General features: G+C 46.7%; 1 protein-coding gene across 2 annotated transcripts in view; it reads right to left on the minus strand.

The window, feature by feature from the left end:
* The window catches only part of CAPZB (capping actin protein of muscle Z-line subunit beta), a 56,709-nt gene extending 41,159 nt beyond the window's left edge, over positions 1-15,550 (minus strand). The window contains exons 1-2 of one of the 2 annotated variants that reach the window (XM_069034632.1): positions 15,440-15,550; positions 704-793 (exon numbers count right to left, since the gene is read on the minus strand). In XM_069034632.1, the coding sequence (XP_068890733.1) occupies positions 704-793; positions 15,440-15,442 (93 nt within the window). In that variant the 5' untranslated portion in view covers positions 15,443-15,550. The remainder of the gene's footprint in view (positions 1-703; positions 794-15,439) is intronic. The other variant, XM_069034631.1, reaches the window with a different exon arrangement.
* Positions 15,551-24,059: the final 8,509 nt, after the last annotated feature.

Here is a 24,059-nt window from a genome sequence, read left to right on the forward strand (position 1 = left end):
GTTACTCCAGAGGCAACTGTGCCACACACTGTTTTAAGGGACAGTTGGCACTAACCAGGTTATTACAGCCCAAACGTGCATCACAGGATGTGCAACTTGTAATGAGCCTAGAAATCCTTCCTAAGTTAGTTTCCTTCCCTAGCACTGTGTAAAGGACAAAAAAAGTTCCAGGGACAAGCAGAAAAAAGGTATCAGACACAAGATGGTTGGCCAGGTTTGCTTTTTGACACTGGACTGCAGAATATCTGATAGAGCATAAATTATAAATAGATTTGGGTGCTCTCCAGATGCCCAGACACTCTCAGCAGCGTCTTTGCAGCGTGTGAGGCAGCACAGCCACTGCACTTCCCAGAGCTGCACACAGCAGGTTGTTTATCAGGAGATAACACCCAGGTACAAGGGCCTGCACCCATCTGTACACACTGTCCCACATCCAAACAGCAGCCTCCGAGCTGGCAGTGAGCTCATCACGAGAGCTGCTAATGACCCTTCATCCCCAAGTGTCCCTGCACACACAGCCTGTTGGCTGGCCCCAAACAACCACGTGGATTCCTGACATTGCTCAGGCAGTGGTTGGTTGTCTAACCTTGCCAAAAGACAAGGGGACAAACAAATCACCACACCTTCGAGATGCCTCAGAAGAAGTTCTTACATACCAGGCCTTCGTCACAGCCACTTCTTGGGGACAGCATCCAGTACTCACCAAGTCAATGAGGTCACTGAGATTCTTCTCTATCTGCTGCGGAGGCAGACGCCTCATCAAATCCAAGGCACAATCCAGCTGCTGGTCACTCTGCAGGAACAAGAAGAGCCCTCGGTCACAAGGTGGACACATAACACAACACACAGCTCCCAGTTCTCAGCATGCTTTGCATTAATACAAGTAAAATTCACTACACTTGATTGTGGATTATTGGCAATTTAACACCGTGCAGTTGATGGAAAGGAGTCCAGTCCTTACTTCACCCAAACTGCTTCCAATGTTTGTCTAAGTGTTTAATGCGTTGTTTTTCCACACTATCTCAACAATAACCTGGGTTAGGGAACTGAAAGTTGCTTCTCCCAAAGCAGGTTTAACACTTCCTCATTTGCACTCATCAGCTTGAGACAACCAGCATCCAAGACAAACTCTGTTCCACTACAGAGCTCCCTCCCCCCTGCAGCTTTATCAGAAAACCAGAATGAAACATGCACACAAAGCATGACCCATAATTTCCTTCTTCCCACAAAACACACCCCAAGGGCTGCCTGTATCTAAGAAATCAGGGACATCAGTTATTTAGAGCAAACACGGCAACCTTCTCCAAAGGGCTCACTGTAGCTGCTCTCACACCAATTCTGACACAAAAAAACACCCTTAAACTCTACTTCAGAGTCAGAAAATGTGCCCCAGACCCTTGAGGAATTGAGCCACAGTCCTGACATAACCTTTAGCTGTCCTTTTCATCAACAGACACAAACAGACACTTTCCTGCTGACCTAACAGCACCCACAATCTGCACAAGTTCCTTTGATCACAGGTCAGGTGAAGCAAAACCAGTTCGTTTTCACTGCTCCTCCCCTCCCCCTTTTCTCTTTGCCATTTCCAGCCACCCAAATCCCACGAGGTGAGGTTTAATTTCACCCTCCATGTTCTTTCAAACGCCCAAAGTCTTCCTTAAAAACAGCTTCAAGACTAACACAGTTCTATCATCACATTATTCAGCGCAGCAGCCCCCAGGACAGGGAGAAACAGGAAGCCAAGTTTCCTGCAATTAAATAGCTAAACCTGTGGAATGAGGGAAGGAGGGAGTGCTCAGTTTAGTGGACATCCATTAGGAAGCTGTTCATTAGATGGCCAGGGGAAGGGAACTCCTCACTTTTTGTTACTGAACTCTCAGTCTCCAAGCAAAGATACTCTTTAGGTGGCCTGAGTCTGCCCAGCTCCTGCAGCCAAGCCCAGGCAGGGGATCTCTCTTCCCAAGTATTGTCTGTACTTCCTTCTATCTCTTGCATCCAGGAAGGAAACCTGGCACATTGACACAGGGTTGCGCTCTTCACTTGTGGATCGTGGGAACACTCAGGGAAGTGCTCTGTCCTCCTCTGTCAGCTGGAATTGTTTAAAAGACAAAAAAGCCTAGGGAAGGATGTTAAAAACCACCACTAAAGCTGCAACCCCAGAGTAAGTATTTTACAGCGAGGCAAACTGAAAATGAAATACACTGAATGGAGGAGAATCCACACTTGCAATGTTTATGGATTAACCAAGAGAACCTGGAGTGACCATTTTTATCCCAATAGATTCAGTAACAGCTGTAAAAGACACAAGCAGGATTGTTTAAGGCAGAGATTCTCCAAGGGGTTCGGACACAGCTGACACACATGGCTGTGTGCAGTGGAAAAACAAAAACATCCAGGCACATACAGTGCCTGGGTAGAGTGCATTTTTCTGGTATCCAGGAGGTAAAAGCAAGGCTGAGCAGCAGGACCCTTCAGTTTCTTGTGGAGCATTTAGGTAATTAAACAGCTTGCCAGCAGATCTCTTAAAGCACCAAAATAAAGACAGGTTCTGCTGGAGTTCTGTTCCTAAATCCATGGTTATACAGTCACTTCAATCCAGCATAAATCCAGCTGGAATGGTCAAAAAGGCAACACAAAGCTGACAGATTACAGAGCCAAGTGGTACCTTGGGTATTGGATACATCTGGTATGACCTATTTCAGAATTGAACAGGCAATTGAACCAGGATCTTTTGCTCCCAGGTCTTTCTCTGCAGGTGAAGATTTAAAAACCAGGTGTGTGGTCAAACCCAGCCTATGGCTCAAGCCCAGCCTGTGGCTCCAGCCTCTGCCCAGCTGGGAGAGATGGAGCAGCTGCAAGCACTGACACACAGAGGGACAGGAGCCACATTCCAGGTGCCAGCACCAGCAGCACCCAGTTCCCTAATTTTACAGAAGGTGAATGCTCCCAGGGATGTGCTGCCACTGCAGTTTTGAGAGTGGCATCTGCTGAAAACCCCCCAAAGCCTTCACACAACTGTGTGAGTGGAAGGTGCTCTGGGGGAACTCAGGACATGTGTCACCTATCTCTCCAAACCCCACCTACTCCTCCAACTTCACCTGTCTTGGATTTCCATTTGCTTAATTCTTTTGTAAAATCACATCCTGAAGACCACGTTTCTTAACAGACCTCCAGATAAAACATTTCCACTGAATTTTTGCCTTTACCCAAGGAGAGGCTCCTGAAGCCCTGCTCTCTGAGCAGGTGAGCAGACAGGCTGTCTCCCAGGCTGGGCTGCTCCCAAAGCCAAGCTCTTTGAGCTTGCAGGACTTAATGAGCTTAGTGTTTACTTGATAGGAGGTCGTTTTCCACCATTCCTGTTTCATCCAGCCCAGAACCTCCTGTGGAGGAGCAGGGAGTTCAGACAGAAATTCTAAATGAAGTTTTATTACAGCTGAAGTCACTGAAGGATTTAGAGATCATAGGAATCTCAAAGACTGAAAATATTAGCTTAGATGAAAGGTCTTTAATAAGTTTCCTTTAAAGATGTTTGCCTATCTAGAATCTCCACTTAAGCACCTGTTATAGCATTCCCATGGCACCACCCCAGGGAAAAAGGTTATGAGTATGTCTGTAGTAGTTATTTTACAGCCTCCTTTGTCTGCACCTCCTCTTCTTTTTGGTCTCTTTGCTGTATTTAGCTTATATCCAAAAGAGAAACCCTCTCACAACAGCCACAGGTCTCTGGTCATCTGGGCACTCTGTGTTAAAGCTCAAATCAGAAAAAAGCAGTACTGAAAAATAATAATTTTTAAAAAATTGTATAAATGTGCAGTTGTAAAGGGGTGCAGCTGTGCACCCTAATTTTAAAGGCCGAGTATGGGCAGATGTCATTCAATGCAGAAAACACAAATTAAAAACCCCAGGTAGTTACTATAGGTATGGAAACCACAAAAACTGAAACAGGCAACAAGCTGAACTTCCTTTTGACTGCCACTTGCCACGTCTAAAGCACAGAGCTCTCCGGGATGAGGGGGACAGGGCACAGGGGCACTCCCTGCTGAATCTGTCAGCAAACAGGAGCTGACCCAACACAACACAAAAGCAAAGAGCTTCTCCTGCAATAACCCACACCACAGCACTGTCACCTGATCAATGAGCTCCTATGCACCAGGATACACATCCAGAGCCTTCCCACCTCCAGCAGAACCAGGAACACTTCCCTGAAGTGGCACCTGTTTGCTCTTCTCAACAGACACCAGCACTCAGATGAGTTACTACAGGTATTCTGCATTTTCAAAATATCTTTACACATGCTTTTGACTCCATACACTTACAGAAATCCACAGGCTTTATTCCCAAGTTTTGACAGTTCTCCTTGCACCTTACCTGAGACTTAACTTATATTCCATCTTTCAGGAGGGCTTACACAAACCTGCAGCTCTCCCCATTCCAAAGCCATTCCACTTGAAAGGAGGTAAAAGACCTCATTTAAAGCTCCAGCCTTCCAGTCAGCAGCAATTTGCTCCGGTTTATCACAGAGCCCCGTGGATTGACTCCCCCTTCACACCTCTGTTGGATACTCCTGCTCATCTGACCGTGTTATTGCTGAGCATAAACAGAGTTGGGCAGAGTCTTCCAACAGAAACCCAGGCTGGTTTCACTTCTGTGCTCTACTTCTGTATTAACTCCACTCAGAGCAAACTCCTGAGCCAAGAGCTGAGGTAGCTCAGTGCTACAGCAGTGGGAGCTTCTCCCAGTTTAGTCCTTCCCGGGAAACAATCCAGTTGGGCCACCAAATCTTTTCCACCAGCAAACCCAGTTCAACATTTCTACTCCAGGCATGATTGTGCTACTGACCCCCTTCTCCATCTGTGACATCAGCTGAGAACAACTGGGAGGCCTAAAAACTACTTCAGTAATTAAGATTGAGGTGAAAAAGCCACACACCTGATGCAACAGGTAAACATCTTGGAGATGCTTCACACACAAGTTTTACTCCAGACTGGCATCTGAAAGGTTACCCAAATTCAAAGTACAAGTGCCATCTCAATGTTCAGACAGCAAAAATAAAAGGTAACAACCTAAAGAGACACCACAACTAGAACCTCTGCTCAATGCCATGCAATTCGAAGCACTCACACATCAGATCACTCTGATCCCTGGTCAGTTTGCAGGCAAAATCTCTTTGTAAATTAATCCAGGGCCAGAAGTACACAACCAGCAAATGACTCTTTTTCCTTCCTTTCAAGCTGCAGACATACCCAAGATTGTAAATCACATTATTTCCTGTCAGTTCTCCCAACAGGAATGTCTGACTAATGTTTCAGCTTTGTGGTACTACAACACTAAGTTTTTTTAATTGAAACAGATACCCAGCTTCCCCTCCTGCTTGTCATTTTAATCCCTGCCAACTTCCAGAGCTCCAAGGGCAGAAGACTCCCTTTTCCAATTACACAATAGGATAGCATTACTGCTAGAAGCTGCAGCAAGGGTTGAATTATTGTAACCCTTGGGTAATAAAAAGTACAGTAGTATGTTAAGTTGCAGGGTTCCCTTCTCAGCTGTCAGCATTCACTTTTTAGAATATTAGATGGGAAGGGGAATAACTGTCTGACCTGGGAAAGCCCAGAGAAGTTCTGCACTCATGACAGTTCCATCAGCTGCACATATTCCTTGCAATCTGTTTTTCCACATTATTTTTCCCTTGACTATTAAACCTCCTCTGGCAGATCCTATCTAAAACCATTTGTAATGGACTCATAAATCACTGCTCTGTGACAGCAAGGTGTGCTAGGGGAGAAACAGCAATAGCACAGTTAGGAAACAATCAAAGGTAATAAAACCTGAAGGTAGAATCTGCTGTGGACACTCATAAAAGGTCAAAGATTATTAAAAAGCAAGACACTGATGCAGACCTCATTCTCCTTCCCTTGAACTACTTTTACCTTTGTCTGGTTTTGGTTGGGGTGGGATCCAGTGGCTTTTATTATCTCAAACACTTCTGACCACATCATATGCTCAGTAACGAGTTCAGCCCAATTTGCTGCGGTCAAGACCAAACAGACCAAGTGCTGACACCGCTCGTTCCACGAATACCAAGTGAGAAGGATTAGAGATTAAAATAAAAGCAAGAAGTGATGGATTGGAAGGCTTTAGCAGAAGCTGCTGTACTCTGTCTCCCCCAGGTCCCCTGTAATCTGTATTTATTTACAGAGCAATTGTACAAGTCACGTCACGGCTTCTGAGTCAGTGAATCCTCCTCGGAGACATTCCCCTGCACATTATTTATTTTATTCTTCTGTGCTCTAACTTTTAAATACAATTGAGCACATAGCAGTACTAGCCTCAATTAATGCCTGAACAATTAATGCCTGAACACACTCTCACAACTTGTTTTCTGAATTCAAGTCTTGGTGTTGTACACACCGCAAATGCAGCCAAAAAACCCCAGAAACACTGACCAGCTTTTGTCCTCCATTGCTCCAGGAATGGAACACACACGAAATTCAGAGGGAAAAGAGGGATCTCTTTAAAGAGGTACTCCAGGAACAAGCAACACGTACATCTGCCCTGAAGCCTCATGCAGAGGAACTAAAATAATCCATGGGCAGGAGAGAAGCGAGGCAGCTTCACTTTCCTTGGCACCAGAGTGCTGCTGACATCGGATACTTCTCACCATTTCAGGCTCCAGCACAGCCATGGCAAGTCCTGCACAGATTAAAGGAGCAGCAATGGGCTTCTAGGGGCAGCTACCAAAGAGATCTTCTCCCCCTGCAGACAAGCTCAAGGATCAGTGTTTTGTCAAATCCTCGTTTATCACTTTGGCCTCCTGCAGCTCTTCCAAGCATCCTTGCAATCAGCTGTACCTGATTTCCCTTCCTCATTCCCACCTCCGAGCCAGGCCAGCACTGTTCTCTGCCCATGATACAACTCCCAACATCCCAGCCCAACTCCAAAACAACTACCAAGTGAGTTATAACACACTGAAGGCACTTCCATCTGGGAGCTTCTAAATAATCCAGAGCTGCCTGCAGCTTAATCTCATGGACCAACTAGTCATCAAAACATGTTACCTCCAGGGAGAAGAAACTACAACCCTGGATAGTCTCGAGCAGGGCACTTGTCTGTAACTCCCTAATAGTTTACAAGTAAGGATCCAGCATCTCTAGGAGCACATTCTGCAAGTGGTTTCCATCCCTGTAGGTGTTTTCTGACCAGATGCAGTTCCTGTTAGCACATCTACAAAGGTGTACAGCACACAGGGAAAAATTAACATTTCCTTGGCACCTCCTTCCCAGCAAGGATGTATTTCCAGAGGGCACATACTTGTGTCTACTCTCAAACTTTAGTTTCTATAAATCCACTGCAAGTCTCCATCATGTGTCCAAGGAAAAGAGCCACCAGGCCCCAACAGAAGAGCAGGATGGAGCAGCACCAAGGCTTTCTGGAACAGCTCTTCATCCCGACCTTTTGCCAGGATCACTAATGATTTCTGCACCAGCATTTGTCTTCTGGGTAACAGAAACAATGTTTTATTTATTAAACTTGTCATTGAACATGACAATGCAATTTACTGGCTTTCATCTGGTGCCAAGAATTCCTGTGAAGCATAAAGTTTGCAAAAAGTCACTTCCCAATAAATCATGGCAGTGAGTGACTTTGCAATCTGTGAGCCCCACATGAAAGAGGGAAGTGGGGGCTACAGATAAAAGTTGCACAGATGGCAAAAAAAATCTCTAACTTTTAATAAAGGGATTAAAGACATTGAAGTTGCCTGTAGAACTGACCAACTTCACCAGTAGGTTTTATGACTAATGTTGCTGAACAATGGGAGTTTTTCCCCATTTCAAATATGGATTTCACACAAAATAACATTTTCTTTGTTAGTGCTAACTACAAATAGGAAATTTTAGCCAAAAAAAAAATTCAAATAACCTGTTACAGCATAGCACTGGCCTGGTTTTGCAAACTCTCCATAAGGCAGCTGCAACACCTGGTTTCACAACCAGGAGGGATGAATACCAGTGTTTGTGTCCGAAAAAGTTTTGAAATCACCCAATGTAGTAGGTCTGAGTTGGTTCACAAGTCTGGTGACCTGTTTTTCACACTGTCTTCCTGCCTTCTACTCAAATATTCTGAGGAAGAGCCCAAATCCATCCCTGGAGAAGGGCTGCCTTATTTTTACAGGGATCACTTATTTTATTTTTTAAATTGAAACCATAATTACTACAAATACAGCAGCTCTTGAGATTCAACGCTGCCATTTGCCATCCTGACCATCTACAAACATGTCATTTGTGATGCTTTCTTTTAATCCTGCTAATGCTCAATGACCTTTTCAAATGCTCTTTTCTTCTATGCACTGTTTGCTTCATGTTCCAATCAGCCTGGTCACAAAAGTTTTGGAACTGCTCAATTGAAATTGAGAGGTTTTTTCTTGCAGGAAGAGCAAAGTTGGGCAAATTGGTCTTGCCCTGACAGATGCAGGCTCTCCTTCCAGTCAACTGCAACTGAAATTCTGTTTTGGGAGAAATCACATCAAAAACATTTGAGAAAATGCACATTAGTAGAGCAGCAGGGAGCATGCACTATATTTGAAGGTAACAGCAAACCTCCTGTGCTCACTGACAGCAGAACTAACACAGTGTCAACATCTCAAATTCAGGATTTGCTCTATCCCAGCTCTCCCTGAAGCCAACAGCTGCCTGGCTTCAGATGCAAACTCAGCACTTTCCAGCTCCTGGAGGCTGTAGCCAGGGTTGTAAATTCAGGAGATAACTCTGGCAAGTAACCAGATGCCTGGCAAGGCAGGCAGGAGGCAGAGAGGATCTCTCATTAGCCCTCTTCCCTGAAAGTTCTCCCATTCCTCAAAGGTCAGAAAAGTAGGTTAATATGCCTTCTGCTTGGGTCTCGCACAATGTGCCTTGGTGACTGCCCTGCAAAGCTCCCAACTGCCCAGTTCTGTCCTCGGATTTCCACTTTTAAACCAGGAAGCTCCTGGTTTTGCACACCTATAGGCCATAGGAATATCACACCTAACAACATACTCACACTTCCCAGAATTCCTTCCTTTGCTGTAATTCCCAGACCTGCCTATCCTTGCAGTTTTTTCATGCCTTCCTCGCCACTTTTGAGCCCGCCTGGCCTACCCTCCATCACACCTGCCCACAGGCACCCAGCTCCACACAGGCTCTGTGAGCAATGCCAGCAGTGGGGACAGTTTCTGTGCAGCAGGGTTCACCTGCTACACACGAGCCACCTTCAATCCCCGTCACGTTTTTCCTTCACTCTCATATGAAGTTAACAGTGACTCCATCTGGCCAGTTTGCACCTTACCAAGCTCTGGATTCATGGCTATGCAAAGCTGGTTTTGACCACCCAGTGGAGCACTGTCAATGCTGAGCCAGGTTTACACCCAAACCTCTCTCGATGACCCCTGGATCTGCAGGGTGACAGCACCTGGTGGATAAATGAAGCTGTAGTCAGCACAATGCAGCTGATATTTTACCTCATTCCTCCATTTCATGGCTCTCTCCTCCCTTGAATTAACACACCAAAAGCCCCATCTCTTGTTTCCTGAGCCTTTCTCAGGTTGCAAGCCCAGGCTGGCAGCCAGGCCCCCACTGCCTGGGCTGGCAGAAGCTTTTGAAATCCTGGTATTTACCAAGGCAAAAATGTCCAGGGAAGGCAGGTAACAGGACATCACTTTCAAACTCAGCAGTTCCTCTAATGGAAAAGAGAGAAAATATCACCTGAAGAAATGCAAACAACATTCCCTGAGAGAATAAAGAGTATTTTATTTATGGTGGCTTCAGGCAACCACTAAGCTTCTGTCTTCAGTGCAATCTCAAATATTTTTCCTTCCGCACAAAATCCTCTTACTTAAGTGCTGTTTTCAGTCTTGTTTCAGCTGATGCTGCTAAAATTGTGAGCTCCTGAGTTCTGCTTTCACCCGGGCTCGTAACGCTCCCACTTTGCAACAAGGACGTGATTGAAATTCCAATTTCACGGGAAAGGACTCGACTCCACTTTCTGTGGAGGACATCCCCTTCAGACTGGGGAAGGACACGCTCTGCAGCACGGCTGCAAACACCTGGAGTCGAGTCCCAAGGGGCTAAACCCAGAGCCAGGACTCCCAAACCAACTCTGCACCGAAAATAATGCAGGTGCACTGATGAAATATAAACTAGTGAGGTTTAATTTGCATAGAGCAGGAATAAAGTAGGTAACTTATGAGCAGGGCAGCCAGGTAAGTCAAGTGCCCGCAAATCCATTCCTTAATTCTTCAGCCCAGCTTGGAAGGTGTGGCACAAAGAGCAGGAGCTCTAAGCAAGCTGCATATTTCCTTCTAAAGCCTAGAAAAGGGAGGGAGGGCAAAACAGCAGCACCAGATAATACAAGGAGATTAATCTCCTGGTTGGTGCCAAGGCTCAGGCCACCACTCCAGGAAACAGAGCACCAGGTATTACCTAATGCAACTAAAGTCATTCTAAATAGAAGATTATTTTGGGCACAGGCAAGGAATAGATCGTGCTTTCAATTCCTCACTCAAAACTTCACTGCATCTAGAAATGCAGAAGGTCAGGGCTCCACTGCATCTGGCATTACAGAGGAGAATTACAATATTTTAACTGAGAAACAAGCAAAGGCCCTTCCCCAAATCCACCCTTCCATGATAAATCCTCTCAGCTCAAGTAACAGAGCCTTTAAAACTTCCTCAACACCACATTCCCCCTCGTGTCCCACAAAGGAAGTTTCAAAAGCAAGTGTCTCGTCTATCACACAGGCAAGAGCTCCAACTTCCCAGGACAACCTGTTTGGAAGCATCTGTTCCCATCCTGCTTGAGAACACAGGACTAATAAGTGAATTCCGGCCACTGGGTCAGGTCCAGGAACCCCAAATTATTCAGCTCAAGTCACAACAGCTTCACACTCTCCAGGTGTTTCAGTCACACCTTAACCAGGTATCCACTACAGTATTTGGTCACTTCTCACAGGAACGCCAGCACCAACCCCTCAGTCACAGACTATTAAACATTTAAGAAGGCATCACACCAAAGATGAAGAAAAAGATCAGCTTATACTCCAGTTTGAAGTGGCCACACCCCCACTGCACTGGCCTGAGCTCTTGATCTTCAAGTTAGAGAAGCTTTTTAATTAGCACGACCTATCAGCAAACAAAATTTGGGCTAAAGCCCAACTAGAGAGAGCAGGAAGCCTGGGAAAAGCTTGTGTTGGTCAGATATATTAATTACTCCTTCAGGAATGAAGCCTCTGTGGTGCAAAGAAAATCAAATTTGAAATCCCATGTTTTCCAGTGAGATTTTTTTTGCCCTTATTCCTGGAAATGGCAAAGGCTTAGGAAGAACTGAAGCATACACAAGCTTTGGGCCTTGTGCATTAAGGAGAGACACAGAGATTTATTTGCTTGAGGCTTTTTAAATTCTTCAGGACTCCTAGCATGAATCAGTGGGAAAGCAGGAAATTTCATAATGCACTTTAAAAATCAGTTTATGAATCACTTTATAAAGTGATCGGCTAAAACATATCGATAAAAACAGAGGATGAGCATCTCTTTTGAGTATCTTCTACTGCTGTAATCATCTCCTCTGCCTGGGAAAAAAAGTTATTAAAGCACATTGGATTAAAGTGGAGTGAAAAACCAGGGCTGAGCATGGACAGGGCTCTGAGCAACCTGCTCTAGTGAAGGTGTCCCAGCTCACAGAGGGGGCTGGACTACATGGCCTTAAAGGTCCTTCCAGCCCAAAATATCCTGGGATTCCATAGCCCTGAACTCTGTACAGGCACCTTTCAGAACCTCACATTTCTCCAGTAAAATTGCTCTCTTCGGCACCATGGAAAATAGTTTTATTTTGCCTTGAGGTGGCTCTACCACAGTGTGAACCAGCTCAAAGGGAACAAATCCCAGCAAAATGCTGCTCTACAAGTTTACTTTGCAGGCTAAGGAGCTCCTTGGACTTGACCAAACATCCCAACAAAGGGCGGGCAGAAAGACAAACACGGGCACTGGCACTGCCCATTGAGTCTGCAGATGTATCCCAAGTCTAAATTTGAATTTTAAGGCTCTGGGGTGACCTAACTGGGGCCTTCCAGTACCTGAAGGGAGCTGACAGGAAGGATGGAGACAGACTTTGGACAAGGACACGGAGGGACAGGACACAGGGAATGGCTTCCCACTGCCAGAGGGCAGGGATGGATGGGATACTGGGATGGAATTCTTCCCTGTGAGGGTGGGGAGGCCCTGGCACAGGATGCCCAGAGCAGCTGTGGCTGCCCCTGGATCCCTGGAAGTGTCCCAGGCCAGGCTTGGGGCTTGGAGCACCCTGGGGTGGTGGAAGGAGCCCCTGCCCATGGCAGGGGTGGGATGGGATGGGCTTTAAGGTCCCTTCCAACCCAAACCATTCCATGATTCTATGATGCACCAACAGCAAACTGGACCAGTACAGAGCACTGGGGAGCACTGGATGATGATGTGCAACCCGAATGCTCCAGCCATCCTTCATCCAGGGAAGTCAAGGGATGGATGGAAAGCAAAGCTGACAGCTGTGGAAGTGGAAATTGAGAAGGGCAGCATTGTCGCTTTCCCAAAGAAAGTAATTTCTCAACTCAATTCCAGTAATAAGGACTAAAAATAGTCACTCAAAAGAGCTGAGCTGCACTTTCATTTTGTTTCACTCCCAGATGTCAACTAGTCCCATATCAGCATATATATTTACCATATGAGGAAATCCTGTTTGAACAACTCCAGCTTGCGAATGCTTTTCCTTCCCTAATAAACCACAAGATTAAGCATCACTGCAATGGCAGTATTCCCTATCCCAGTGATATCCTCTGACTTGATTATTTTGGGAATTTGCCGTTTAAGATAACATTCAGCTAAGCTCACACACTTGGCTTGCCTAATAAAACACAGGCTCCACAAAACAGCTGAAGTTGGTGTTTCTCAGAAGGCACGGGGTGCAAAAGACTTGCTGTGGACACTGGCAATGTCCCCACACCCCCAGAGCACATGGTGGGGGTCCAAAAGGGACATAACCAGGCTAGAGATGGGCTCTGGTTCCAGACAAACAATTCCTGTCCTGAAAATCTTAGTGACCCTGAGCAGCATATGAGGTTTGTGTTGGTGTCACTGTCACATTACACACCCTGGGCTGTGCTTCAGTGCTCTTTATGTGCCTCACAAATCCTAGATGGATGATGCACAGCCAGCACTACTCTAGACAGTCTGAATTTATGGATGACTGAATCATAAATTTTGCTAAAATTGTCCTCCTTTTCCTCAAGAGTTGCATAGCCGAAGAAATCCTTACTAATATGATCAGGCCAGTTTACATAACCTGGAAAGGGAGGGTTTTATTTTTACAAAGAGTAACTGGATTCCATCCATTCATAACCCACAATTCCAGAAATCTCAGCAGATCCACTCTCCCAAGTCCTGCTTGCCCTGAACAGGGCATTCCATTTATTTTTAGCACAGGAGACACTGTCCATCCAGACAGTTTTCAAGCCTCATGTCTTGCCCTGCCGTTTCCCTGAGCACCTGACTGAAATGTGGGCACAGCTCCGAGTTTTCCAAGGAGACAAAGGTTCCCATCTCTGCTCTACACAAATGTTGGTAACCCCATGGCACCAGGAAGGTGTTTGACCCAATATCCTGCACCCCAGCTGCTCTCTTCAGTGAAAAGGGCCATTCCATCCTTTCAATGCTCCACTTCTATATTCTGGTCTCAGACCACTAAAAGTAAAGATCCTGGAAGAACCCTAAACACTGGGTTTGTATGCGAGTTGAAACTGGAGGCTGCAGGTTCATCCCTGAAGTCCACTCAACATTGGAAACCACCACATAGCGTTGGAAGTTCTGATCAGATTTCTCCTATGCCCCGTGGTCTCCATGACTAAACATGAAAAAACCAGAAGGCAGCAGAAGCTTTTAACACTCGGGAAATTTCCAAAGGATCTGTGCTGTACCTCCTCTAAATGACTGACACGGTTACATTTAAACCCTGACTGGATTCTCCTAAACAACACGTTTTTATACCCCTTTCAAAGAGGTTGGTACCACCGTTGTTATTTTACATGAAGCTTCCTTGAACTCCTTTCCTGTGAGGATTTTTGCCGTGGCAGAAGTTAGGACAGTTTGCTGGAAGCCCAGTTTCAGATGCCACGGTCGGGTCTTGCACATACAGATTTCAGTACGTTAAAATAAGGTACACAGCTGGAATAAGATGCTCTGTCCTGCCAGGAGTCAGGTACAGCACCTGCTCTTGTTTGAGCCAGTGAGGAGAAGAACTTTGATCATAACTGTTCTTCACCTTTCACCTGACATTAAAGATCTTTATCCTGCATGATACAGGTGGCTCCAGCTCCAGAGAAAAAACATAAGGCATTGCCTCTGAAATTCTTATGGATGAAGGTAACAAGTAAAGAATTACACTTGTGTGGTTAAACAACCTTTACACTGCTGTAAAGCCGAGCTCTGGGTTGTTCTTTTATAAACTAAACATATTTGAACATTGTTAAATTGTCATGTTGGAAAACCTGAATCACAAATTCCCAGCAGCATAAAGTGATGTGATTCCCTACAAGTGATTCCATCCATGCCGAGGCTCAGGAAAAGCCACGAAGGCAGGGAGCAGAGCAGGGCCTGGGCCAGCTCCCCTTTCCTTGCTGCCTGGCCGGGAGCTGATGGAATCTGCTCCCTTTACACAGCACCAAAGGGAAATCGAAAGGGTTTGTGCCCTGGGCTAATCCATTCGGGAAACACAGCGAGATGGAGATTATTCCACACGGCTGAGGAAACTGGAGGTTCTCCTTGGGAAAGGAAAGTTCTCAGCCCTGAGGAGGAGCAGCACCCACGGCTGCAGCAGCCCCTGCTCGGGCGGTGCTTGACTTTCCCGTATTTCGCAGATTCCATGAGATCACAGCACACTTAACACCAATCCCAGCTTCCAGACGGTGGGGGACAACTTGGATTTATGCACAGGGGCGACACGGATGGGCCCAGCGCTCCCAGACGCTGCTGCACCCGCGCCGTTCGCGATACCCCGGGCGGTACCACTCTCCGCCAAAGCGGAGCCATTCCCCATGGGATTCTACAGCATTCCCTCTGGAAACACCGCCCGGTACCGGGACCAGAGACCTGGCAGGAACCGAGCAGCGGAGCTCCGGGCGAGTCCCCCGCCCCCGGGCCCTGCGGAACACCGGGCTGAGCTTCCGCCAGCCTCAGCCCCCTCGCCAGCGCCCCCAGGCCGGGCCACCCCTCCCTGCGTCCCGGCAGCACCGCCTAGGCCCTCCCTCCCTCCGTCCTCGCCGCCCGGGGGAGGCCGGGGGAGGCCCCCCGGTGCGAGGGGGCGGTGTGGGCGCGGGGGGTGGCGCAGGGGGGCCGTGCGGAAGGGCGGGGGCCGCGGCTGGGGGCGCGGGGCCGGCCCGCTCTCACCATGTCGGCTGGGCGGGTACGCGGGGCGGTAGAACGGCGGCGCCTCCCGGTCCGTCCCTGTCGCTCCGAGGCAGCGGCCCGTCCGCTTCCGCCGCCGCCCGGCAGTGAACATCCGGGTCAGCGCCGCCGGCCCCGCCCCCGCGCCGCTCCCCGCCAATCAGCGCGCGGCTCGCCGGCCATCGCCAAGTATGGATGCGCGGCGGCGGGGCGGGACGGCGGGGCGGGGCGAACCAAGCCACCGGCGCGGGGGGGAAGGAGCGCACGGCGGCACCAACTGCAGCGCGGGGGTGAGAGCGGCGGCCAATCAGAGGCCGGAGGCGGTCCCGGGGGCGGGGCCTGCGGGGGGCGCGCCAGCAGCTCGGGCCCGGCCGTCAGTCGGTCCCGGAGCCTCCGCGCAGAAACATCGCTTTCTTAAACACCTTTAAGCGCACTTGTTTAAGTTTAAACGAAAGGCAGAACGAGGCAGGCGGGTAGCACGGCAAACGCCACCCAGAGTAGGTAACAAATAGCAAACTCATCAGCCCTAAAGCTGGGTTTTACACTGGTAAACTGTACTTTACACATGCCTGTAACGCATCCACCAGGTCAAGTGATGTGGAAAAATAATCAGCCTCCGGCTGCTTAAGGCCAGGGATAATTATTACTTATTTTTAAAAGGAAGTGTTCAGTGTTGTCAGGGAGGTACCTGCTGGAAGCTGGGTAGATGCTGACATAGTTGAATGCCTTCAGGGCTCAGGCAGTTGTCATAGGGATAACAGGATCACAGATTTCTTAGAGCTGGAAGGGACGTCAGGAGACCATCTCATCCAGCCCCCCACCACGGCAGAGTCACCTGCAGGTGACCTGGAGCAGGATCTCCAAATGCAAGAGCAAAATCAGGGTATACTTGCAAATAAAACATTTCTATTTTGCTCAGGCTGTCCCAAAATAAAGCATTTTTTCCTTCTGCTGGACTAATTCCCATTTCAGTGATTTCAGGTAAGACATCCTGATTCCAGACTCCCGACTTGTCCTCAACATGGACCTGGGAATCTCAGAGCTACAAAAGACAATTACCCCAGGAAAGCATAGAATTCATTACGCAGTGACACCTTCCTCTGCAGCTTTTTTGGAACAGTTCAGGCCTTGTTTCACCTCAGTTTTGTTGCCAGGACCCTAAAACCCCTCCACTGGGACTCTGTGCCCTGGTGAGCCAAAAGCCCTTCCCTCGATTTGCTGTAGGAGCTGGAAATGCTGACACAGGGAGTCACACCGGGCTTTTCTCTTGGATGGAACGCTGGCACATCCTCCCCAGCGGGGACAGCCCAGGCCAGGCTCTGCCCTTGCACTCCCACGTTATCGCAGGTGTTTGTGGCTGGACGCTATCAGGTACCAAACAGCAGCTGGCAGGAGGGAGCAGCTCTGACTGCTCCTTAACTTAATGGGGCAGAGCAGCCAAGCTTTCAGTCTGCAAAGGACAGCCCCGATTTCTAGGGAAGTGAACGGCTTGGCCATGGATCCGGTTACAGTAGCCAGAGACAGGGCTGTACCACATGAATTTGCACCAAATGGACCCCGTGCAGGCAGAACAGCTCTCACTGGAGAGCAGGAACAAAATGAACAAAATGAAGGGAGGAGAGAAAACAGTAGAACGATCTCAGGAAAAACAGGAGCTGTATTACTTCACAGAAACACAAACCCACATAAAACTCCATCAATAACCAGTAAGGTGGGAAATTATCCTTGCACATTTGGGAGAGCAGCCACCTGACCTCAGAAGGCTCAAGAGACTCCAAATTCAGTTCTTTGCCACTACTCCTCAGCCTAACCTCCTTCAGCCCGCTTTGTAACATGCAGCAATCCCAAATGGCTCCTATTTTGCAGTCCCCAGATCCTCCTCCAGTCCTTGCATTCCCTCAGAGCTGCCTCCCAGCAGTAATTAAGAAAAGAAAACCTGTTAATTACACAGGCCAAATTATTCATTCATTTTCCAGGGATCCACGCATCTAGTGCACGTGTGCTCCTCAGGGCTGGGAGGCCAGAACTGATAAATTTGAAAATGCCTGTTCTAAACTTCCTTCTTTCTGTCACAAAATGTGTGCAAAGTATTCAATGACAACTCTACTTGTAGTAGCTTTTAGTTTTGAACAGAATCAGCTCCTAGGTGGTTGCTGAAGCAGCACAGCAATAACAGAATTAGGCAGCCCAGTACATTTCAACCAATTTGAGCTCCAAATGAACGTCGAGGCCAAGAGGATGTTTTTCTTAGCGGAAGAAATACAAGCAATCCTGGATTTTGTTTTCCTGCTAATAGGTATAAAGAAGAATAAACAGCTGCTTTTTGTTTTCCAAAAAATATTTGCATTAAGAAGAGCTGCAGATTCGTTTTGAAATGGATGTCACATCTTTTTTCAAATGAGGACCAGCTGTTTGCTTTGCTTGTTTATAGCAGGACATGTTTCAGGGATTTTTTGTTGTTTGTTTATTGAGATGTAGGACCAGACTCTCCCAGGCAGGCTTAAGTTTGGGGTGGGGAGTGGATCCCAGCAGGCAGAAGGTCCATGTACGTCACTACCATCCTGCCTTCTGTTGGGATTTGTGGAGGGGTTGACACTAAATGAGGCAAATTCAGGGATATTGCACAAATCCAAGTGCTGTGAGGTGGCGTTACCTGCGCCTCAGGCACTTCCCAAACCTCCTGGCGTGGATCACCCACCTACGAAGGAAAGAGCACTCAAAAGGCTTCGTGTCAGGCATTATCCCTCTTTAGAACGAGGGTCTATAAACAAAGGAAGCAAACAATGATGTCAGTTGACATCTTAACGGCCCAACAACATCAGATTCATGTGCAATTAATAACAAGGCTTTTGATCCTGCAATCAGCAGCTCTAAAATCCATGTGCTTTCCCTGTACATTTGATTACATTCAAGGAAGCAAAAGGATAAACACTTATTAGCATTACAAAGTACTTTTCACGTTCAGCCAGAACTTCCTGAAGCATTTGTGGTCCAGCATGATGTGGTTTTTATTTTATCCTCCTGCATGCGTGGTGAAACGCTATTTATTCTGTTTATTCCAGCATTTATCCAGGACCAAGGGTGACTGTGAGAACATGCTGAGGAACAAGGTCTGAGAGAAAAAAACCTTCATGCTTCACTGAATAGTCATTTTTTTTAATAAAGAAAGAAACATCTTGAGCTTTTTTTTTTTTTTTTTTTTTTGGTCAGATTGCCCATTTTCTTTCATGGCACTTGAAAGATATGTAAACTTTTATTAGGAGTTCTCATAAACTGAATTTACTGCTGCAAGAGTCTTCCAGCAATGGTAAAGTTTAGCTTGCTGGGTTTTATTAGTCAGAGTCAGTAAAACAGCAGCATCACTTGATTTGAGGCTGAAAACCAAGTGTTTCTTGGAAACTAATATAGGAAAAAGGTACCTACAACACCACCCAACGTCTTGGAATTCTATGTTCAAGCCACAGATAGTTCTCACTATGGAGATCTTTGTACACAGTGTCAAAATAGCGCACAAACAATAAAAAAGTCCCCCATCCTGAATCCAAAGCAGCTTTGCTGAGTGTACTTTTGGAATGTAAAGGTTTTAAGAGTTTCCCCATTTCCTGCAGGAACTGATGAGTAACTCCAAATACCATGTTTAATGAAAAACAACATATTGCCCATTTAAGTGTGAGGTTTGAGGCATTCCCCTCCCTGCATTAAGAATGTTTTTTCCACTCCATCAGCACCCAAGCAGATCAGCTCCTTTGGTTAATGGAAAGGACAATAAACCCAGCAGCAGCCCAAGATGTCCATACACTGCAGGACTACTGGGATCCCTCATGTTCCAGCACATCCTGCTTAGTTGCATATCCCAGGACACTGTTTATTCCTGTTCTTGCAGCTATTTCTTTAACTTTGTATTTTCAACTCAGAAAACTTGAGAGACAAGAGCTGTCTTTAGCCTGAGCAAAGAGAGTATTGAGGACATTCTTGTCAAACTCGGTCATTAACTAGCAATAGTGTCTGTGGCTTGTCATTAAAAAAGAATCAAGGAGAAGCTGATTAAATACACCAGAAGAAACAAAACTTTCCATTCCCTTACTTTTTCCTTGACACGTTGCACTTCATTTGAAGCCTGCTAATATACCAGCCAAAAGAATTGTAAGGGCCTGGATTCTTTCTTAATACAATGGTCACGGTTCAGTAGTTAGAATCTGTATAGAATTAGCCAGAGACATGGACGAATGGAAAAACATACTAAAAGGCTGAAAAATAGAACTTTTTCATGGGCTTATTCGTTAGAAAACCTCATCAACACAGCACGGGGAGCTTTTCTCTTTCTACTATTCTAAAAAATTATCACAAAATAGTACACAGAAAATAAAGACAGAAAATGTCAGAGCACTGCTTTTGCTTGGAATTTCAGAGTTGGCAAAAACTCAGGTCAGTGTTTCCATGCAAGTGCTTTCCTGCTGAGATTTTTGGGGCAAACTTCATCTTCACGGCAAAAGCAGCTTAGAGAAGAATTAGCACAACGAGCTGTGACACATCTTGTCCCATTTTTCCAAGTTCTGCTTCAACCAGCCATACCTGACAGCTGGAACCAGCAGCACCACACACCAAATCCAGCCAAAGTGGCATGGAAATCCATCAGCACAGGCAAAAAATGTGCTAATTAACGTGGATATGATCCCCATGGAAAGCACAAGCTGTCCCTCCTAATGCAAGTCAGCTCAGCTTCAGAGTACTGTTCATCCCACAGCATCCGACTGCCGTCCACATAAAATCAATAAGGACAGCACAGGAGACTTAATGGAGTCGCTGGCACCTTTCCCATTTCAGGGCAAAGTCCTGCTGAGGAGTGATTTCTTTCTCCTCAGACTTTTTTTTGTTGTTGCTTGGATAGCTAAAAGGTTTTCAAAGAGAGAAAGCAGCATCGGTGTCTGTTGGTGAATGTGGCTTGTGTTTGGGAGGAAAAACCCAACACACTGGAGTGGAGATTGAGAGTTGGAGGTTCCCACCCAGGTCTGATGTCTCTGTAACATGAAAGAATTGTTCTGGAAGTACAGGAAACAATAGGGGCCCACAGCAAGGCTGTGTCAACCATTTCAAGCAGATAACTCCTACACTGCTGCCTCCCTGTGCAGATCTTGGCAGAAAAATAAATAATAAATGTGTGAGTGGGAGGTGATTCATGTTATTTAAAACTATGGGAGAAGCTGCATGTGTATTCTTTGGAAAAGAGGAGAGCAAGAGTGTATTAGTATCCAGTGGGGAAATGACAGGAGGAATGCTTTAGGATTCTTTGAAAAAATAGGATAGAAGGTGATATTCTCATCCTGGGGAAGGTTCAAGATTTAAAAGAAACTTGCTGGGAACTTTTGAAACAAGAACTCCTCCTGCACTATGGACAAGCCAGAGGTAACAGTTGAAAGAAAGTCTGCTCTGTTGAAAAGGGTTTGAATTCCGGCTGGTACAGTTCCAGAGGAGCTCCTCACCTCCAAGTGCAGCTGTGGAGTCAGAATCCTTCTGGTTGGAAAAGACCTCCCAGACCATCGAGTCCAACCTGTGACCAAATCCCCACCTTGGCACCAGCCCAGAGCCCTGAGTGCCACGTCCAGGCCTTCCTTGGACACCTCCAGGGATGGGGACTCCAAACCTCCCTGGGCAGCCCCTTCCAATGCCTGACCTCCCTTTCCATGAGGAAATTCCTGCTGGTTTCCAACCTGAGCCTCCGCTGGCCCAGCCTGAGGCTGTTCCCTCTCCTCCTGTCCCTGTTCCCTGGGAGCAGAGCCCGACCCCCCCCCCGGCTGCCCCCTCCTGTCAGGGAGTTGTGCAGAGCCACAAGGTCCCCCCTGAGCCTCCTTTGCTCCAGGCTGAGCCCCTTCCCAGCTCCCTCAGCCGCTTCTGGAGCTCCAGCCCCTTCCCCAGCTCTATTCCTGCCTCTGGACACGCTCCAGCCCCTCAATGTCCTTCTTGTGGTGAGGGTCCCAGAACTGGACACAGCCCTGGACGTGCCCTCTGCATGGATCTTCCACTGGCCACAAGGGAAGCAGCAATTTTGAAGAATAATAATGGTACTTATTCATCTGAGATCTCCAATCCTGCCTCTGGCTTATCCGATGGCGTCTCTGCTGAAAACCTCAGCAGTGTCTAACTCCTGGTGAGCAGCTCCTAATTGCATACACAACTCAGTCAGTTATAGAGTTAACAAAACTGGGGATACAAGGTCTGAACCTACTTCAACTAGAAGTTGACTTCCACCAGAGAAATACAGGGCTTATTTTGAAGCTTTCTGGCTTCATTTCCTCCATTTATTCATACACTTTTTTACTGGAAAGAAAGGAGAGGAGAGCATGAGGGGAGAAGGGAGGGAAGGAATTCTGGGACAGCACATGTTGGGCTGTAAAACGCAAAAAAGGTTTTTCAAAACCGCATGTTCTAAACATCACCTTGGAGTCCCACAATAATAAATACTTGATATTACACTGCGAGGGTCTAATTGCCAAGTAACTATAGCAATGGAGAGAAAAGCCTGTCTTCGGACACATTCCCTCCTGCCTTAATTTTTCCCTGGGGTGGGGAAGGGGTACAGAGAATGTGCTCTAGATCCTTAATGGATAACGTTTTCCAGAGCCCCCTCTGATCACTCAGTGACTCTGGGATTTAAAAGCAGCAGAGTGATTTCTCCAAAGGAAGCTGAACGTTCAAAACAATTACCCTGAACTATTCCATCCCCTTGGAACGGGTTTAATGCACCAGGTCCTGAGGTGAGGCTGTCAGGATACATTGAGACACAGCAACACAACCCTTTACAAAATGCCTCACAATCCAGCAGCTCACCACTCCTTCCTTCATCCCGAAAAACAGCGTTTTCCAGGGAGCCCAACAGCCTGAAAATGAGTAAGTGTGAAGTGAGACTACACTGGCCTGCACCGAGCATTTGTTTTTGCCAAGAGAAGACCACATTTCTGGGCTGCTTTTAAACACTGCCTTCTGGAACTTAATTTTGGGGATGAAAATTAAAGAATTATTTTGGAGGCTTCAAGTTATCTTTCCCCTCTTGATATTTTCCAGAGCTGTTTGGAAACGGGAGGGTGGAGCTGGCACCACTGGGGCAGTGGTTTCAGAAAGCACTTCTGCAGCTATTCAGGGAAAAAACTGCTGGATCATGTTGGTATTTTTATAAGTAACTTGATGCGTGGTTCTATTTTGGATACCAACTATGCAGCAATGCAGACTGGTTTGAGCAAACTGCAGGGGGAGGAAGAAAAAAGGAAGATCCCCTTACAGAACAAAGGCTGCCTCCTCCAGGGAAACCTCTTGAACCTCCAAGGGCTCAGTTTAACCATGTGCCTTTCAAAATAAGTTTTGAAAAGCCATTTAGATTTTATAAGGAAGTGAAAATAATAGTCAATTGTGATTGTTCTGTGATATGTGAAGGAGTTGAACCAAACTAATTAAAAGTAAAAATCTTCCATCATGACTCTAGATCAAAACCAGTTGTACTTTTAAGATAAACAAAAGACCTAAACCAACAATAACTTCATGAAATTTTTGCCACCTTCAATAATTTTTCATTTCTGTTTGCTGCTTTGGTCTCTAATTGACTTGCTAAAGAACTTCCCATTTTATGAAGCACCAGAACCTCCTCCACCTCAATAAAGAAAATTGCCAGAACTTGAAGAAATGAAAACAAGTAATGCCAGCTAAAAATTGCCTCACAGTGTGAATGGGGACATTAGTACTTGACAAACACCCTGGGATTTTTTTTCACAGGGCTTTTAGAGAATGCCTTCCAGGCAACCTACACACCATTTGCAACACAGAATTCATTATAGTAGGTTTGAAGACATTCACACTTACGTTGCTGGCTCCACAAAGCTGTAGCACGCTGCAGGGTGGGCTGTAGAAGCCCCAAAAGTCAGTGGGAATCCTTCCCACAACCTCTTCCTCTAAAATTAGGAAATATGTATGTATGTATGTATATATACAAGGAAGAAATTCTTCCCTGTGAGGGTAGGAAGGCCCTGGCACAGGGTGCCCAGAGAAGCTGTGGCTGCCCCTAGAAGTGTCCAAGGCCAGGTTGGACAGGGCTTGGAGCAACCTGGGATAGTGGAAGGTGTCCCTGCCCATGGCAGGGGGGTGGAATTGAATCAACTTTTATTATCCCTCCCAACCCAAACAATTCTACAATTCTGTGATTCTAATTATCAATCTATTGTGTGGAATAACTTCCTGAATGCGACAGAATGAGCTTGCTGAGATTATTCAGCTCCTTTTCTCAAATAAACAAGAATATGGGGGGGCCAGGTTGCTCTTAAGATTAGGTGATTCCTGGGCTATTGACAGGGATTGGCAACAGCTGTCTTTCTATTCACACACCTGTATCTCATTTGAGGCCCTGAGGAGCCACTGAGGCCAGACAGCAAAAATCACAGAATTATTAGGGTTGGAAGGGATTTCTGGAGATCATTCGTTTCAACCTCTCTGCCAAGGCAGGGACACCTGGAGCAGGTGACACAGGAATCCATCCAGGTGGGTTTGGAATGTCTCCAGCGAGGAAGACTCCACACCCTCCCTGGGCACCTGTTCCAGTGCTCTGCCACCCTCACGCAATGTTTTTCCTCCTGCTGAGGTG

This window comes from Aphelocoma coerulescens, chromosome 21 (genome assembly GCF_041296385.1).
Source record: "Aphelocoma coerulescens isolate FSJ_1873_10779 chromosome 21, UR_Acoe_1.0, whole genome shotgun sequence".
NCBI classification, from domain to species: domain Eukaryota; kingdom Metazoa; phylum Chordata; class Aves; order Passeriformes; family Corvidae; genus Aphelocoma; species Aphelocoma coerulescens.